The sequence below is a fragment of the Amphibalanus amphitrite genome, unplaced genomic scaffold, assembly GCF_019059575.1.
Source record: "Amphibalanus amphitrite isolate SeventyFive unplaced genomic scaffold, NRLGWU_Aamphi_draft 000110F_arrow, whole genome shotgun sequence".
Taxonomy (NCBI): Eukaryota; Metazoa; Arthropoda; class Thecostraca; order Balanomorpha; family Balanidae; genus Amphibalanus; species Amphibalanus amphitrite.
Window position 1 is genome coordinate 560,327 of NW_024881605.1, and position 19,146 is coordinate 579,472.

Here is a 19,146-nt window from a genome sequence, read left to right on the forward strand (position 1 = left end):
CCTGGCATATAAGCATCAAATACCTGGACCACATGGCCTCCTTAACGGGTTCGTCTAACCTAGCTCATTAGTCATTATCCTCCATAACTCCATATACATATCCACAACTTAGCTGATAAGTGTAAACCTAGAGCTTAGTTATTTGTGAATGCTGAGACCTGAGCCAACATAAAGTGGGACTGAGGTTATTTGGTATACCGACACAGGAGAAAAACTATGGCTTGTATCAGTATGGCTATGGCTAGGTAGGCACAAGGCTGCTTGTATGTACTTGATAAACAATTTTTTTTCAAATAATTGAACTTGCCATGGCTTTTGAACTTGCCATGACCCTAGCGCAACTGCATGATGAAATGTTATATATAGGTAATGCAAACATCATTTTTATCAATTTTTAATGGCTACTGCTGTCCTTGCATCAGAGTTATTAGGTAGGTACCTTGCTGATTCCTTGTATCTGAGCTAATGAAATAATATTTTCAAGGTTATTCTTGAATCATGGTGTTATGTTTCATTGCAGTCTTATGTTCTTAAATATTTCATAACTCACATTTACATCAGGGAGGATAACCAGCAGTGATTTGGAAACTGGTGTGTTTTTTAATTGCTGTTTCATCATTCATATATATTTCATTTAAACTTCACGGTTCACCCTCTGCATCATAAATGCAACAGAAAAGTGGAATTATGCACTCCTAACATCTTAAACAACATGCTAAATGGGTACCTATAATAGTATGATTTATAAGATGAATGACCCTAGACCTCAGCTCTGGCTGCCCCCATTCTATCAGCTTTATATAAGGCAGTTTTTGCGCAGTCCATGGAGTCCATGGAGTATCTTCTTGAATGGCTAACATATTTTTAATCTACAATACTCTTGGTCTGGTTTTTATATTTGTACTCACTCAATCAGCAGAAAGTCTTCCTGTAGGAGGTATGCACATGATGAACAATATGCTTGCGCCTGCTGTAGTGGGGAGAAGGCTTTATTACATTGATATCCAACTGATTGGCCTGAAATTTCATAGAACTGATAGTTTTAAACTTTATGAGCTACAGCCTACACATTGTGTATTTCCATTAATGTTTTGAGACTTCACAATGTCATGTTGTGTTAGTGATGCCTGCCTTTGTCGCTTGGTACTTGACAGTGAAATAAACCATCACTTTCACATCAAGTACCTATCTTGAGCGTTGTCATTGGTCAACCATATGCACTGTGCATTTGGTTGACCAAGTTTTTGACATTGTTTCGCAGTCAATTGCAGATATTATAAACTTTAAATGCTTTGAAAATCATCCCTTCAACTTCATTGCTGGTTTATCTGCTATATTATATTAAATTTTTCCTCTTTTATTATGTTCCTGGTATCATCATTTGTGTATATGTCCTTTACATGGCCTGGTTTTTTGGCCATCACTCAAAATCTTTAGCAGATTTTGGCAATATTTCTTGTATAATGAATAATCATTTATCAGTCCACTGTTTAACACCATGTTCCAAATTGAAGAAGATTGGTTGTTATTTATTGTGTGAAAGTATTCTACTAAATTGATCAGGATTTCCTTCCATAAAACATATTTATTTAATGCAGAATGCTTACATAAGGCTTACATGCATAAGAGAAGTATAGAAAAACAAGAAATGCAAATATAGTTGATACCATCATATAAAAGTTACGACTTACATGCTCAACCTCATGATGTCCTCTCAGATGCTAAAAGATCCTTTCTTCACACAATGCTCTGTTGTTTTAGGAATCCTGTCAACCTGAGCCAGGAGCAGCCCAATCCCACCAGATCCGACCACTCTATGGCTTGTGACACCATCTCAGAGGAGCCATCCTGTTCAGAGGGCCATTCATCGATCAGCGAGCCTGATGGTCAGCCTGTTCCTTCTCGGCAGTCCGGCTCCAACTCCTCATCCCCTGGAGAGCATGTGCCGATCTCTATCGCCTCAGCGGGGTCAGCTGCCACTACCAGCTCCTTAGTGGAACAGACACCAACTTCAGCAGCCATAGGAGAGAATCAGTCAGCCGTAGCCCGTGGTCCGAGCTCCAAACACTATCAGCTATGTGCGAAGTGGAAGCGCGAATTTGGTTGGATTGTGTATGATGCCGTAGCAGATAAGATATTCTGCAGTATCTGCCGTGAAGCCGAGGCCAAAAACCTTCTGTTTTCTGAGCGCCGTCGCGAGGCGAACTTCATCACGGAAGGTTTTGCGACATGGAAAAACGGACCGCTGCGCCTTAAAAAACACGAAACCACAACGACGCATGTCTCTGCCATGAAGAGCCTCGTCACAGTGGAGAAAGGGCAAGGAGAATCAAACCTGATGCAGATGGTGAGCAGCGCGACAGCGAAGAGCTTGAAAGAGGCTGGAGTGGGACTGACCTGCATCATCGACGCCATTGGCTTTCTAGCAGGGCAAGGCATCGCGTTTCGTCGCCGTGAAGAGCATACCGGCAACCTCCGTCGAATGCTCCGACGAATGGAAAGCTACGTGCCGGGACTGAAGACCTGGATGAACCGAACGGGGGTCAAATACCTGTCGCCTGACATTCAAAACGAAATATTGCAGCTGTATGCCAACAACATACAGGAAACGATTCTAAAAAGAGTGCGGAGCTGCCAAGCATACGGCATCATAATGGACGAGACAGCAGACCTGAGTCGGCGCGAACAGGCATCGATTTGCGTCAGGTACGTGACACCCGACCTGGAGGTGTTCGAAGATTTCCTTGGCCTCTATGAACTGCCCGACACGAAAGCGGCTACGCTTCATAAAGTCGTCTGTGACGTAGTGACGCGCTGTCAGCTGGATATGGACAAGTTGCGGGCACAGTGCTATGATGGAGCGGCAAACATGTCCGGCGCTTTCAGTGGTCTCCAGGCCCTCATTAAAGCTGATCAACCAAAGGCGCTCTTCGTTCACTGTGCAGCCCACCGCATGAATCTTGTGGTTCAGGACTCGTTTGCCGAAGTGAGTGAACTTCGTGACGGTCTGCACGAGCTGGGTCGGATGGTCGAATACCTGCGCGACTCACCCAAGCGGCTGGCGGCCTTCTCGGCAAAGGACGGCGCGACGGCTCTGCGGCCGTTGTGCCCGACGCGATGGACTTGCCGTGACGCGTGTGTGCGATCAGTTCTGAACAACTATGTCACGATCATGGAGTTCCTAATCGAACTAGCCAGTGACCGCGAATCCCGGCCAGAGGCTCGGAGCACGGCGAGCGGTTTTGCGAGAAGCATGTCATGCTTTCGCTTCTACTTCGCGGCTTCACTCGCGCTGAAGCTCCTGGACCTAGTCACTCCAGTGACCAGAGCCGTACAGGGGCCGAAACTCAGCCTGCAGCAGACACTGTCTATGGTCGGCACTCTGGAGACAACGTTGGAGGCGCAACGTGACAACTTCGATCGGTTCTGGTGCCAGGTCACTGATGCTGCCACAGAAGCAGGTGTGGAGGAGCCAGTCCTACCCCGAGCCACGAGACCTCCAAAGAGGCTGGACGAGGGGAGCACGCCACACAGACATCAAACCGCCAAGGACCTCTATCGGCAGGTTTTTTACCAGGGCGTAGATGCAGTCCGCACGTCGCTTAACGAGCGTTTCAAGATCAGCACTGATGCGGCTACCTTAGCAAACGCAGAGCGATGCCTGGTGGCACCTGAAGATGGAGAGTTCATCAACGACACTGCGACATTCTTTGACTTAAATCCGGCGCGACTTCGAACCCATGTGGAAACTCTTCAGGACTATGCCCATACGCGCGGCATCGAACTGAGCTGCCTACAGGACGTGAGGGAACTCCTGATTTCGGACGTAAGTGCTAGGACGATCATGACAGAAGTGGTTCAACTGGTAAAGATGCTGCTCACTGCGCCGGCTACCTCGTGCAGCGCAGAGCGCAGTTTCTCACTCCTGCGCAGGATCAAAACGTGGCTCCGAACGACCATGAGCCAGCGGCGTCTAAACGCCACGGCTGTCTGTGCGGCCTATCCCGATGAGGTTGAGTCGGCCGATGTCGCACAGCTGGCCAGGGTGTTCATCAGCCAGAAACCAGTCCGGGGCCAGCGTTTCATGGTGTAGACTAGTCTGTGCGCTCTGCGGCCTATCCCGGTGAGGTTGAGTCGGCCTATGTCGCACAGCTGGCCAGGAACCTGTCTGGTTTCATCAGCCAGAAACCAATCCGGGGCCAGCGTTTCATGGTGTAGACTGTAGTCTATAGATGGACTGGCGCCAGGCGTGAGGCGGATGACTATTCCCGCCCGATGCCCTGATGGGCCGACATGTTTGACTGTGATAGTTCGAAGCACGATATGTGTAATAAATAAATGTAAAAAAGGTCACAGAGTTGAACGTTCATGCCTTTTCATATTTACATAAGCTGATCGGTACATTATTTATTGTTACAATTGCCTTAATTATAGAAAAAGGCAAGATGCACATATGTGAATCCAGTAGAAAAAGCAGAATACAATCGTGCACATTTTCACCGATGACTAGGCACATATAACAAAGCATGAACCAATCCGGGTCGTGGCATATGGATACGAGTGCGACCCTACTCCACACCAACCTTGAAAACGTTTCTACACCCATGGATGCGCTCCCCATCCGCAGGGCGTCGGCGGCGCCCAAGAGGCACAAGAATAACGGCGGTGCTGCGGGCGGCTTGTGGGGTGACGGTGCCGCGCTCCTTCCCCGGCTCCTCGCCGTCCGTCCCCCCTCCCCGGTGCCGTTTTCTTCCAGGGGAGGTGCCCCGGCCGCCGTGCCGGGGCGTAGCGCAGTCCGTGCTTTAAGCACGGCAAAATATACACCCAGGCTAGATTAAGGTAATGACAAACTAGGATTAAGAGTGGCTACAGACTTCAGACTTTATACAGACTTAACATTAAGGTATTATATATGCAACTAAATGACACACATGGTGTTTGTTCTAACCTTCTGCACAGAAAGTGAACATGTCAGGACAGCACCCCTTGGTGACCATTATACTCAAGGGGTGTAGGCACTGATTCCCCAGGGGTTAAGTGATAGGAGCACAAACATGAGTCATGTGTCTTTCCTCCTGCAGGAAAAATATATATATGTGATGCCCAATGTGACTGGTAACTGCATATTATAAAGCTGGAAATATTGTACAAAGTTATGACAACACAAGCAAACAATGCATGTTACTGCTCTTGTTATTCCTATATGAGACCTCACAAGACACAAAAATATGCATGGTAAAAAAGGGAGCAACAATACATTTCAAATGTAGCTTGTCATTAAAATGATCATGGATTTCACTACATCAAAAGTGAATGAAATAAAGTGATAATCAAAGACTCTGGAAAACAAGATCAGCATAACCATAGATACCTATGTAGACTACATAATACATATGTCTTGTTTCCAAAGCTAAAGTATGATCCTTAATGTTGTAAAAGTTGGTTGGCTTTTACAATAACTTTGAATAAAAAACAACATATGGTAAACACAATTCAAGGAAATCCCAAGATCCATCCAACCTTTGACATGCCCTGTTTGGAATGCTGTTAGACATGCTATGGTCTTCACAGAATAGGAAAAATCAACTCAAAATATTACCTTCTTTTATTACAAATAAAATCTTCCCATGAATTTCACTATTGTGATGTGACTGCAGAGTTCATTCAGTCAATCAGAGACTGTGCAGAGACTTCATCATTCAAACAATCAGAGAATCAATGTGCAGAGACTAACACTTTAAAATCTAGTGACTTTTCACAAACATCTTTTATGCTACAAGCTTATGCTTACTCAACACTTTTTTCATGACTTGAATATGGTGGTGTTCATTTTAAGTGAAAACATTCATCCAGCACTAAGCAGATTATTTCTAAGCTCCACTAAGTCCCAATTTCTGCTATATTTCGCTTGGAGTCACTTCATAGTTTGAATTCAAGGTGCCTTGTGGATTTACCTCAGTTGTGTAGGTAAATACACAAGGATTTATGGGCTTTACCTCAGTTATGTAGCTGCTCCCTTAATTTAAGTTTCTCGTGAAATTTCATTGAGGCGTTGCAAGATGGGCTGTAGCCGAATTCTCTTTCCTGTTTAGCTGATGCTCATAATACCTCCACATTTTTCATTCCAATTTTTGTAGCTGTTAACAACTGATGAAGACCCATCTACCTAGACAACAATGACATTACAGAGGAAACCCCTGGCTGTATTTCATGGGCGCGCTGCCAGCCGCTGCCAGCGCATTCCGTGAGCTAGCGTCAACCTCTGGTAGTGTTGGAGGTATAGGCTTGTTGATGTATCTATGTAAGCCAAAAATGGCTGGCAGAGTGCCGCGAAACACCACCCTTATTTTTGCACAATAATGGTGTGATAACTGTTCCTGCAAGAACATATAAGGTGAAATGAAGTAAAATCAGGTGTAACATTAATATATACCCAAAAGAAGCAGTGTATGGAGTACCTATGTTCACATTACCAATAATATGATGCACAACATGCCATAGAAAAACCGGTGAATGTTGAATTTGAATTGTAACCCAATTTCAATATCAACATGGCACTTGCATTAACAGTAAAACACACCGTTTTTGATGTTGAATCAACAGAAAAAACTCCTGAACATAAACAAAATGATCAGAATATATAATAAGGATAATAGTATAAATAAAAATCGACGAATCGGCCTATCATCGCCCTTACACACATTCACCACTCCCAATCCCCATTCCACGCACAGATTGTTTACCTGTTGGTTTACCCCGTGTTCGCAGTCTCCCGGACGACGAAGATTCTATACGCCGTCCGACCAATCACGTTCAAGATCAGCGGGGCTTGGCCGCGGTTCTCGAACGCCATTGGCCAGATTACGCAGAATCTTCGTCGTCAGGAAAACTGTAAACACGGGGCTACATTTTTCGCTATGATAACAAAAGCGCCAGAATTGACTACCAGAATTGGATCCGAAGGTCAAATGGGTCACGTGACTGTCAAGTTCAGATGGACGCATGTTTTTTAATCCCACCCAGAAATGACAAACAAGCCCCCTGATTGGCCAGTTGCCGGTCAGTTGGACTTGAGCGGTCGTCATGGTGGTATTGAGGGCTCGGAAGGCCTGGTTAGGTGTTGAATTATGTGTTTTGTTGTGCTAGATATTGCCAATTTGCTTTGATATTTGATAAATAACGTTGGCTTTTTCTTTGGTTACCTTGCATACTAATACGACGATATTTTGGTGCCGATTATTATGCATTAAACATCTTGAGACAAATGTGGCGATTTGCACGCCCTTTTGCAGTGCCCCCCCCCCTCCCCTTTTGTAGTGAGTTAACGGGCTTTTAAGAACGAAGTGAACCATTTTTTTAGTCAAGTGGTCATGATCGTCCCATCGTCCCTACATCTAATGGATAATAGTCTTGCGCAAACTTATTAGGTACTGGAGGAAGCAGAATACTTACGATTTTGGAGTACGCAAACTTGATATTAAAAAATCTCAGGTATTTTGGCTATATAAAGTGAAAAAAGAAGCTCAATTTATCATTTTTTATTACAATTGCAATTTGCGATAATGATGATATCATGATAATTGTACTGTCAGGTATTGATAAGTCATGTCACGTCATGCCACTAACCACACAGACACAACACATTTTCATCTTATCTAGGCATAAGGTATTACAGGCATGTTTTTGCACACCTCTCATGTGGGAGTGGGCATGGCCTCCTTCACAGTTAAATTTTGGCTGATTGCGCTCAAATTTTGTAAGTACCTACATGTAAAGGGATGCAGATACAGTTAGTTAGGCACTCTTCTTAACAGTTTTGTGCACCACTTCCTGCTTTCACCATGCTGTCCCCACTCTGCTTTACAGTTGGACAGCTGCTTCTGTGACACGCATTAATCTTGCGTTCATTGAAACACTTAGTTTTGAATGTTTTGACTCAGTTTTGTTGTAACGTTACCAATGTTTATGTTTTCAATATCTTGTTTTGGGCTTCTCATCTTTATCTTTTTTCTTGGCTTAGCAGGTTTAGTGTAAAACAAGTTTAAGCTGAAATATTTACATGTTTAAATTACATGAGTGCATACATTTTATAAAAGCTATTTCAAAGTACTGTAGCCATGTGTAACATGCATATGTCTTAGTCAATGACTACCTACTCAGCATGCTGCTTGGTGTTCAATGGTAACAGTTTGATTTGTTTTTGACATCAAATAAGATTTGATTTGTGTTTCTGAGATTCCAATGTTATTTGTGGCAAATATTTTCCAAAAATCCTCCATCTAAAGCTTCAACTGAATTCTCAAATGCCTGCATTTTCTACCAGAAACATTATCATTGATACCTCCTACAATATTTCATTTTGTCACTAGGTACCTGGACTGGTGAAAAGTGAAAACTGAAATTCATTCATGTCATCATTATCCTAAGATTTACCTACCCCTAAATGGAATTGATCTTGTTTCACAAATGAGTTGTACAATGTCTATCAGCTGATGTCTATTGTTTATCTCTTTTTCAGCACAGAAGATCCTCAGTCATAGTTAACAAAATGGAAAAAATTAGCTATGTTTTTAAGATTCCAGTCGTGGCTATCAACTGCTCAGGAAAGCAGTCAAGAATCACTTCACAACAGGTATGTTGATGCATGAACATTGACACCAATGTCTGAATGCTGAAGAATTGTTGAACAGGGAACACATTTACATAGCCCTTAAGAACCACAAATCCTACATTACCTACATCAACATTTTTCTATAGAACTTACATTATCTACTTTCATTTGGCTAAGGTTTTTTTACATTATATTCCCTCTGTTAAACATGAAAATATGATGATTTATTGTGTAACAACTAACAAGCTGGTAATTTTATCTGCCTTGTCAGCTTGGCCAACATCTGCATCATGTTTATCTCAAAATATGACTGCTTTCCTGACATTTGCATTTGTTCCATTCACCAATTGACCACTTCTACCATCTGCTCGCTGTATGCACAGACATTGTCATAGGGTCTGTTCCAGTCGCACTTCCTAACACCTCTTAACTCCTCCAAGATTGCTTCCCTGTTCCAGTGGCAGCTTTCGCCCCTACAAAGCCAAGAAGGGCCCTGCTCCAACCTCCTCTATCTTGCTCTTGGACTTGGATGAGTTTAAATGTGTTAGGAAGTGCGACTGGAACAGACCCATAGCAAAAGTTTCATCTCTCTGTACTGTCTTTTTTCCAGGTTTCCAAAGGATCATCATTCATCAGCACAGAAGGGTGGGAAAGAGAAGGCTGTTCAAATTCTGAAAAGCCAGAGCTGCAAAGGAGGTCAAAGATGCAGTGCAGTTGGCCCACTCAGTAGAGTTTCACTAGTGGTTCTGATTTGGACTGGGGATTACACGCTGGATTGAAGTGGCCGGTCTGGAGCAGCTGTAATTCATCATTCGTGCCGAGTGTGGACGAGTAAGAGCCCGCGTTGGCCCCGATCGGCGATCGCTGGCCAAAGCCCACCACCAGGTTGGTGATAGGCGTTGGCTGTGATATCTAGTGTCGCCTCTGTGTGAAAAGGACAAGTTGATAACAAAACCTGTTGCGCCATGTTATTAACCCGCGCCCGGGTGGCCCTCAGCCAACTTGGTGGTGGGGGGAGGGGGGAGGCGTATTCGGCCACACCAGGTTATCTTGGAATGTTACAAAGCTGGAAAGACGCAGTAAGATCAATATATAGCTCGCTATTTTTCTTCAGAATCATACAGGTCATTTTCGATCAGGTCATCGCTGAGGTCACTGGAGGTCACCAAAAGTAAAATGACGACGAATTTTGGCTCCCGATTTTGACAACTTCACAAATTGGTTCATAACTTGGGAACCAAAGAAGCTACAGCACCGCGGAAAAGCGAATTCGATAGCCCTTTCGAAAATCTTTCAGGTTCTCAGATTTATTTTGAGCTAGTAACCGAACAATCGGCGTGCTTCGAAAATCGTCTTTTCTTTTAAAACTTTTGATACCAACCTTTTATTACGTTGATTTTACCGGCACTGCGTTTCTCTCGTCTTGTTGACCTAACAAGGTCAACTTAATAAATCTGGCCTCAGGTCAAAGTCGCAGAAAATGCCATATTGCATGTCAGTCGATTCGTTACATTGAGATTGAGATTAGCATCAGTAGCGGCGGAACACCTTCAATTAAGGGGGCATTGCCAACCTTTGGTCCCATTCTTTCCATGCAACGCCCATAGGGCTAATGTTAAAATTCCAAAATCAAAGGGGCACGGTGCCCCAGTGCCCTCCCCGTTCCGCCGCCTATGATTATGATGTTTTTAGCGCTCTGGCCACGTTCCATCTAAAATCAATGTACAAAAATAAGCTGTTGGAGACATTACATGGCCTGAGATGACCTCGGGAGCATACGATAGATCCCGATGTTTGAGTGTTTTTGTTTCAAAAGCAGAGCATTTCGAGTTCCTCATACGGACTGGAGACGTCGCAAAGTTGACTTGACCCTAGGTCACCGATATCAAAATTAAAGATATTCAAGATGTTGGTACTGATTCTCTCATGCAATAGCTCGAGTTTCAAACTTCTACGTCATAGTGACCTGATCTGACCTTAGGTGACATGGGGTTACATTTTTTTCACAAATGATGCTAATCGATGATACATAAGCTATGCTAAGTTTCGTGTCGTTTAATTTATTCAAGCACAGAATTGTCAGGTGTGGCCAAAAACGCCCCCACCCGCCTGGGGGAACGTTAAAGCAGTGATGTATTATTCGGTGTATTCCACGATGCATCGATCGGTGTACTTGATAATGCATTATTTATTGCTGCGTGTCTACGCTTTTGCTCTGTTCAGTGTGATCTGTGATAGGAAAACTACCGATATATCTCCACGCGCTTGACTGAAAGAGCTGGCATGATCCACAATATTGCGTGTCTTTTTTTGTTTGGCATTTTATAAATACTGAGTCAGCTGTGATCGTTTGATGGGACACTGGGACAGCCGGCCTGTATGATCAGCGAACGGCAGGCGGCGGGGCGGTGGTCTGGTGGCTGCTGCATGGGACTGACACCAGCAGATTCAGAGCTGCGATACGCGGACGTTATGTTCACAATACCTTTGCAAAATAATATGTAATAGATATCATGTCCTCGAAAATGTTCTTCAATCAATATGATGTTACCTGCTGGCTTATTCCATGGGGGCAAAAAACGATCGTTAAATGCATGCCTTTTTGGGCCTCGTTCTCCTCTAAATGCGTGTAGGTAGCAATTTTATTCAAGGGACGATTGAAAGTGCCTCCGATTGGTTTTCAGCGTAGGTGGGATATGGCCGTTGGATGTGAGGCAGTCGATGAGGAACGTGGAGGGAACGGTCATTGGGTAGGTATGTGAAAGGCAGCAGTAGAAAACAAGGAAGGGAGGCGTTTGGTGTGAGGTTTCAAATGCTCTATGCATAAGAAAAGTTCATTTGATTATATAACACCGTCCTTTTTATCGCGATACGTGAGCAACGCATGAGACGCTCACTGTCCTGACTTGTAGCGTTAGAGAATGGACGGACAGGCTGAGAAGGGCTATTTCCGCGAAAGGATATTCTGGGATTTGAATTGAAAAGCATTTAGTTTTGAAAGCATCCGTTCTTCCTAATACGATACTGACTCATTTAAAATTTCACTTTTCCCCATTGCGATAACATAAACCGAAACTGCGGTGTCCCCGTACGCAAGATTCTGGAGACTGTCGGGCGGATGTTAGTGGCTAAAAGCTTTAGTTCTTAATTAAATAGAGAACAATCATTTATATTAATACTTTGTAACACCTAACTCACTAGAAACAATATGTACGGGCTTCAAAAAATGTTGTATTTAGCATGTTAGATCTATTACAATATTTTAGCTGCCCTAACTTGTAAAGGTAACGTATGCGTCATTATTGAAAAAGTGCTTAAGCATAGTATTCTATGGCTGACAAATATTCTGCGTCTGTCAGCCAAAACTGGCCAATCAGAGGCTTTGTTTGTCATTTCTGGGTGGGATTAATAAACATGCCAGATGGACAACACCTGACTAACCGGGCCCAATGCTGCTTGACTTCAGTGATCGGACGGGAACTGGTATTTTCAGTACGGTATGGTCGTTGCCGATGAGAATCGTCCATCTTTAGCTGCTTTATCTGTAACATAGAAGATGACGTCACAACTCTGGCACTGACAATCCTCAAACATCACAGTCACTGTCTTTGGCCAAGCGGATGGCTTGAGTGATGGCGCTGCTCAGTCTCATTGCTTATGTGACCACCAAAAACACTGCCAAGTACCGATCTGGTACCGATAGGCTACAACAAGCAAATGGCTCGCAAGCCATATGTAAAGGACGATGACACCAAACACATGAGTGAGAAGGGCAGCTGAAAATCGGCACAACTGAGAAATGACCCCCGTCAAATCTCGAGACAAAAGCGGCACTTACACCCACGCCGGCCGCGGGGGGGGGGGTTACCGCTCGCCCATAGTTTTTTTTTTCGCGATAGCTCCGAATGCCACGGCGATACAGAGATGAAACTTGGCATACCTGAATTTTGATTCAAGCCGGATCTTTTGACATCAACCACGATTTTCGGGTCATTTCAGGTCACCGACCTATGACGTCGTAGCCGAACCTCTGCATGGTCTTATCCCTTGCCCCACTGGGGTCTGCGTATAACGCGCCCTACTGGGGGGGCTCTTCATAGCCCCCTCCTAACTCCGAAACTACTGGGCCAATCATCAAAATTCAAACAGCGTCTGATAGCCCTGAAAAATCTGTCGAAAGAAACCTAATTTCATTGACCTCGAGGTCAACGATAACGTCACAGTTTAGGTCAAAGTAAAAATTATTATGATTTTGGCTTGTTCACATTTTGGGCTCTGACCGCCGACTTACAAGTCATATCAGGCTCATTTTTGGTTTACACACTCGTGAACAGATGCTTTAGATACCCTGACGGTACCAAACTTGTACTTTGATTTTAAGGTCAGGGTCAGGTCAGGTCATCACAGGTCACGGAAATATTATAGTATGCGTCGGTCACGTGACACATGTTTTATGGTCCATTTAGGCTATATATTTCGAATTTGATGTCGTTTGTGTCCTTCGAGGTCATTTTGGGCTGAATTTAGCTTAGATCAGGTCACTTCAGGTCAAAAAAGGTCCAATTTTGAAGTTAAAATTATTCAACAAGACTGGGAATATGAATAATTTTCAAAATTTTCAACATTTGTAAAATCCAAGATAGCAGTTTGATAGCACAGTCTATTCTTAGTCCTCACAGGCAAAGAAATAAGATCTAGCTTAAAAACTAAGCTCTTGGAAGCGATTGCCGTGGGTCAATGTTTTGAGTCGAAATCGGCCGACCATGACGTCACTCTGACGTCATTTCCGGCCCACCTATGGTAGCTACGAAGCTCATATTTCGACACAAGGTGTCAAATTGATGCAGCCGAAGGTGCTGTACGTTTAGCGTCGATACGTCAAGCAGTTTGGAAGTTATTGCAGACAAGCGGGAGGGGGGGGGGCTACGAATTCCCTCCCCCCGGTGGGCAGCGGGTTAAAAAGTCGCAACTTCGCAACACCCTCTCTGGCGGAGGAGCTTTCACAGAAATATGAAACTTATAGGATGTAGTATCCATTACGAGTCTCATAACTTGTATCACTCGGATTTTTCCTTAAGGTCATATGAGGCCAGGTTTTTTCGTGACCTCACAATTATAAGGCGATGGGAAAAAATGAGAACTGCTATTCTGGTGCCGGGAAGGACCTCCAACTATCTAAACCACACAAAATCGTGATTTCATGCATTCGTTATAAGGTTCGATGCGTCACTTTTGCAATGTTGACCTTGACTCGTGACTAATGAGCCTAATGACGTCATTCATGACGTCATTAGGGTCACATTAATTTTTCGTCAATGACTCCCGATGAAATTGATCCGGCGATTCGGGAAAGCCACCAATGGACTCAGGGAGACTTGCAAATCGAAGAAGATGGGTCATGACCTCCTTCGACAAACTTCGTGACGTGGGGGCGCTGAGCTGACCGTGATCCGAGGTCAACACCCTAAGGTGACCTCACCCAAACAAAAAGTATATAATTCGACGCGCCTGAGCGAGGCAAGCACGATGCTGCCAAAATCGCGGCTCGGCGGCCGTTTTTTTGCGAAGTTATTCACGAAAAACGGAACCGTACCTTGGGGCACTTGATCTGACCTCAGAGGTCACGGGTTGACCGAGGACCTTAAAATCGGGTAGCAATCTCTTGGTCTCGTAACGAAGCAATCGCTCGTTTTTTCCGCGACACGCTAGGTCCATCAGGGGCGAAACAGCGAAGGGGGGGGGGTTCGTACCTGCCACCCCTCCCCCCTCGGCTGACGCGTATGTAGAAAACCAATACAAATAGGTCCGGCGAGGGTTAAGGAACAGGAAAAAGAAATGACTCCCGACAAATCTCGAGACAGAAACGGCACTTCCAGGGACAGGACATACCACTGCCATTAGGCGACATAGCGCGATCTGAGCCCCCTGACACAAATTGGCCGAACGTCTTTCGATGGTTTCAGTCCCGTTTCGAATGACAGGAAGCTGGCACCAGTATGGAAAAAGAAGCTTATCGAGTCCTAATAAATAGAAGACGTGTGCAGTGTGCAGAGCACGGGCCATGTCACAACGCATTAACAGTGAGGGGATAAATAGCCATCAGTGGCCCCCATTGACGAAGCGACCCCCGTCAAATCTCGAGACAAAAGCGGCACTTACACCCACGCCGGCCGGGGGGGGTACCGCCCCCCATAGTTTTTTTTTCGCGATAGCTCCGAATGCCATGGCGATACAGAGATGAAGCTTGGCATACCTGAATTTTGATTAAAGCCGGATCTTTTGACACCAACCACGATTTTCGGGTCATTTCAGGTCACCGACCTATGACGTCATAAGCGAATCTCTGCATGGTCTTAAGACGTCGCAGCTCCGCAACACCCTCTCTGCCGGACGAACTTTCACAGAGATATGAAACTTGCAGGATGTAGTATCCATTAGGAGTCTCACAACTTGTATCACTTGGATTTTTCCTCTAGGTCATATGAGGTCAGGTTTTTTCGTGACCTCACAATTATAAGGCGATGGGGAAAAATGAAAACTGCTATTCTGGTGCCGGGAAGGACCTCCAACTACCTAAGCTACACAGAATCGTGATTTCATGCACTCGTTGTAAGGTTCGATGCTTCACTTTTGCAATGTGAAACTAATGCCTGAAGCAATTAGTGACACAGCCAACGAGGCCAGGCCTAACGGAGCAAGCTACCTCAGGAACAGAAACTCTGATCGATCATATTCTGGTATCTGCAACAGATGACATAGCGACTGCCACGGTAGTCCCAAACAGTTGCAGCGACCATGAGCTGATCATCGCTCATATACCAACTGATCATCAGAAGCGATCGCGGCCTGAGATCGTCATCCGTTCTACGCGATTTTTATCCCAGGATGCGCTCTGCCTTGACCTGCTGTCGGCTGATTGGAGCGGCGTCTACACACACACACACACACACACACACACACACACACACACACACACACACACACACACACACACACACACACACAAAACGTTTATTAAGGAACAAAAGATACATGAGAAATAAAGCATGATCAATGAAACATATGGCACAATGTAGCAACATAAAAGTGATAGCAGAGTGGTGCAAAAGCGCAATCGCTTAACTCGAGGCACCACTCTGGAACAAAAATAAACCATGTGAAACAACCGCCGCCGCCGCTGACCAGTCGCTCATGAGCGGTAAATTTTGGTGTTCATCAGCCGCTCAGCTCTCGGGATTGCAAATTTTGAAAACTTTGAATGAACTAATTTGTTACTACGAAAATCTATTTGTTTTTGTCAAAAACTTTTGAAAGGCGTAAGCCATTTCTCGACTGCCCTCGCCACTCAAGCGATCTCCGTGGATAAGAATGTTCAATTTTTGGTCGGGTGAGTAATTTGCAAAATTTTCTCCCAGTATACGAGAAGCGTTATCAAATAGTGTTTTCCTTTGGGCATCATAATTTCGACAGAATATTACGTAGTGGCGGACATCTTCCTTGAAGTGGTCGCAAGAACATTCAGGCGAATCTGCTTTGTTGATTTGAAAACGATGAGAATTTAGACAAGACATTTCAGTTCTTAGTCGGGTATGCAGAATATTTCCAGTTTTTGAGCCAATTTTGCAGTAGTCTGGGGGTTTGGGCATCCCTAGTCGCTGGTTCATTTCTTTTTTGAAGGATGTATGGGGCAAGGATCTTAATGATTCTGGGAGGTGGTTCCATAGTTTGGCTGTTGATAGGAAGAACGATGACTGATAGGATGTGGTGCGATGTGGTTGGAGTGTATGGTTCCTGTGATTTCGCAGGGTCCTTCCTGTTCTTTGTGAGCGGGTGTCCGGTATGATTGATTTGATGTAGTTGGGAGTTTTTTGTATGTGGCTATTGAGTGTATGATATAGTGTTATTTTGTGCATCTCTCTTCTTGTTTTTAACTTGTTCCATCCTAGGTCTTTTAACAATTTGTCAGTTGGTGTTCTAAATAAAGTGCCAGTCACAAGCCGAGCCGCTCTGTTTTGTAAAACTTCAAGTCTCTGTGTGTCCTGGAGCGTAATATGTCCGTCATAAACAGTGTCGTAAAAGTCAAAATGTGGTCTCGTGTATGTTTTGTAAATTTGATCTAAAATTTCTCGGGGGATGTATGGAGCAATGGAGTACAATGGGCTCATGGTTCTGTTTACCTTTTTGCAAATTTCGTTAATATGCTGATGAAACCGCAAGTCCTTTGAAAATGTCATTCCCAGATGAGCGTGGTTTTCGTGAATGGGTATTATGTCGTCCCCAAATGTAAGAGCAGGTGGTGTGTTTTGTGGGCTGCGTGAAAATGTCTGTTGTATTGTTTTGCTTATGTTAAAAGTAATCGCCCATTCTTTACCGTATTTTTGTATTTCATTGAGATCATTTTGTAATGACGTCTGTGTTGTGTTCAAATTTTGTTTTGTATGGGATGCATAAAGCGATACGTCGTCTGCGAAAAATAAAATGTCGTTTTGTGTTCTAGTAGAGAGGTTATCGAGGTAAATGAGGGCTAGAAGAGGACCCAAAACCGAACCCTGTGGGCATCCGGCGTTGATAATTTCTGTTTTTGAAAAGGTATCGCAGATCTGAACTCGCTGTCGTCTATCAGACAAGTAAGATTTTAGCCAGTCGTAAAGTGAGTCAGTGATGCCAAATTCATGTCTACATTTGTACAAAAGTCCCTCGTGCCAAATTTTGTCAAAGTATTTTGAAATGTCCAGGTAAATAGCAGTAAAATCGCTTTCTGAGTCCAATGCTTTGTATAAATTATGTGTCAAGTATAATAATTGTTGTTCTGCGCTATGGCCTCGCCGATACCCACTCTGTTTATCTGTCAAGAGGTTATGGTGGGAAAGATGTGCATATATGTGTTTGTGGACTATTTTTTCAAAAACTTTGGACAACGAAGAAAGAAGACTTATGGGGCGGTACTTTGTGAGCTCAGATGGGGAGCCTTTGTTTTTAAATATTGGTTTGATGTTGGCCTCTTTGAATTTGGAAGGGTAAATGCCTAGCGCTAGTGATTTATTGAATAGTTTCGACAAAGGGGACGCAATTAAGATGGCAGTTAATTTTAAAAGTTTCACAGGGATGTTGTCTGGGCCGGTAGATTTGTTGGCGCTAGGGAATTTAGAATTTGCAGAACTTCTCTTTCAGATGTGGTAATTTTGTCCAGAGTGGGTACCGGCGAAGTGTCTGTTCTTCGAATGTAAGAGTGTCCCACTTTTGTCAGTTTTGGTTTGTCTGGCGAAAAATTCGTTTAGAAGGGTAGCCTTTGTGTAATTGTCAGTAAGTAATTCTCCGTCTTTTCCTTCAAAGGGTGGGATGGTATCAGTCTTTTTGCGTCCTGTTATTTCGCGTAGCGTCTGGTGATATTTGTAAGGGTCTCGTCTATGAGTTAAAAGCTTACGGACCTGTTTCTCTATATGTTGTCTCTTTAATTCCCTATTTAATGACGTCACTACGTTCCTTTGGTATTTCCAGCGATTCCAGTCGTAATTAGTGTTTGATCGTTTTGCTAGTTTGAAAAGTCTGTCGCGTTTTTTTATGCTTTTGTTAAGTTCAGTTGACAGCCAAGGTTTCTTACATGGTTTGATGTAAATGGTCTTTCGAGGAATAGCTTTCTCACCGGCATCTAGTAAAACATTAATGAATCTTTCAGTCGCCTCATTTACGTCGTGATCTAAAATGTCTTCCCAATCAACGTCAAGCAATAATCGTGTTAAAAGTTCTGAGTCGAGGTTCGAATAGTCCCATATTTGCCTGCGTGTGTCATTGCTTGTGTTTGATGGGCACGATATTTTGATGGATGCGATTACGGGGAAACGGTCAAGGTTTGAAAATGATGACATGGTTCCACTACTAGCTATTATTTGTGAGTCACTAGTAAAAATCAAATCTCGAATATTCTGTGTGTTTTCGGTGATTCTGGTAGGTTGGTGGATGATCTGTTCGAGGTCAAGAGTTTCGGCAGTACGGTAAAGTTGATGGTCAAAAGGAGATAAACCGCTATGCTTGTACTGTCTGTCTTGGTTTAGGTAAATGTTCCCTGCATTGAAGTCACCTAAAATTAAAATAGCTGTCGGTGAGTAACACTGTGCGAGACAAACACTCTCCGTCAAGTGATCTAGAAAGCTATTTAGTCTGTCAGTTGTTTGATTTGGGGGTAAGTAGAGGCAGCAAATTACCAGTGTCATATTAGATATTTTTACTTTTGCCCATATCCACTCCTCTTCTCCAAGTTCGAGCTCGTTTAACCCTAGAACGCCTAGGGGGGGGGTTGTATCAACCCCCCCCCTGAGGTTTTTTCAAAGTGCACGCTAAACGGCTTGTCGTAGCGGGCTGAAATTTTCAATACCCTCTGGGGCAACCTTTGCGCATCTTTTGCCGAAAAAAAATTGATCGGGTCATGTCAGGTCACGGAGTTATGACGTCATAAGAGGTACAGCCTCCGGCCGGATTTTCACAAACTGAGTGCCAACACCCGAGGTTTCCTGCCGGTGGTACGGACATCGGTTGAT

At 44.1% G+C, this 19,146-nt stretch overlaps 1 protein-coding gene across 1 annotated transcript; it reads left to right on the forward strand.

The window, feature by feature from the left end:
- Positions 1-2,653: 2,653 nt before the first annotated feature.
- Positions 2,654-4,093, forward strand: LOC122380952 (zinc finger MYM-type protein 1-like). The gene has a single exon (XM_043364602.1). It carries the CDS (start codon positions 2,654-2,656, stop codon positions 4,091-4,093), a length of 1,440 nt encoding a protein of 479 aa, XP_043220537.1.
- The last annotated feature ends 15,053 nt before the right edge of the window (positions 4,094-19,146 follow it).

Excerpts from the sequence above, each read along its gene's own strand:
- LOC122380952 (XM_043364602.1), top strand. The coding sequence starts at position 2,654 with ATGGACGAGACAGCAGACCTGAGTCGGCGCGAACAGGCATCGATTTGC.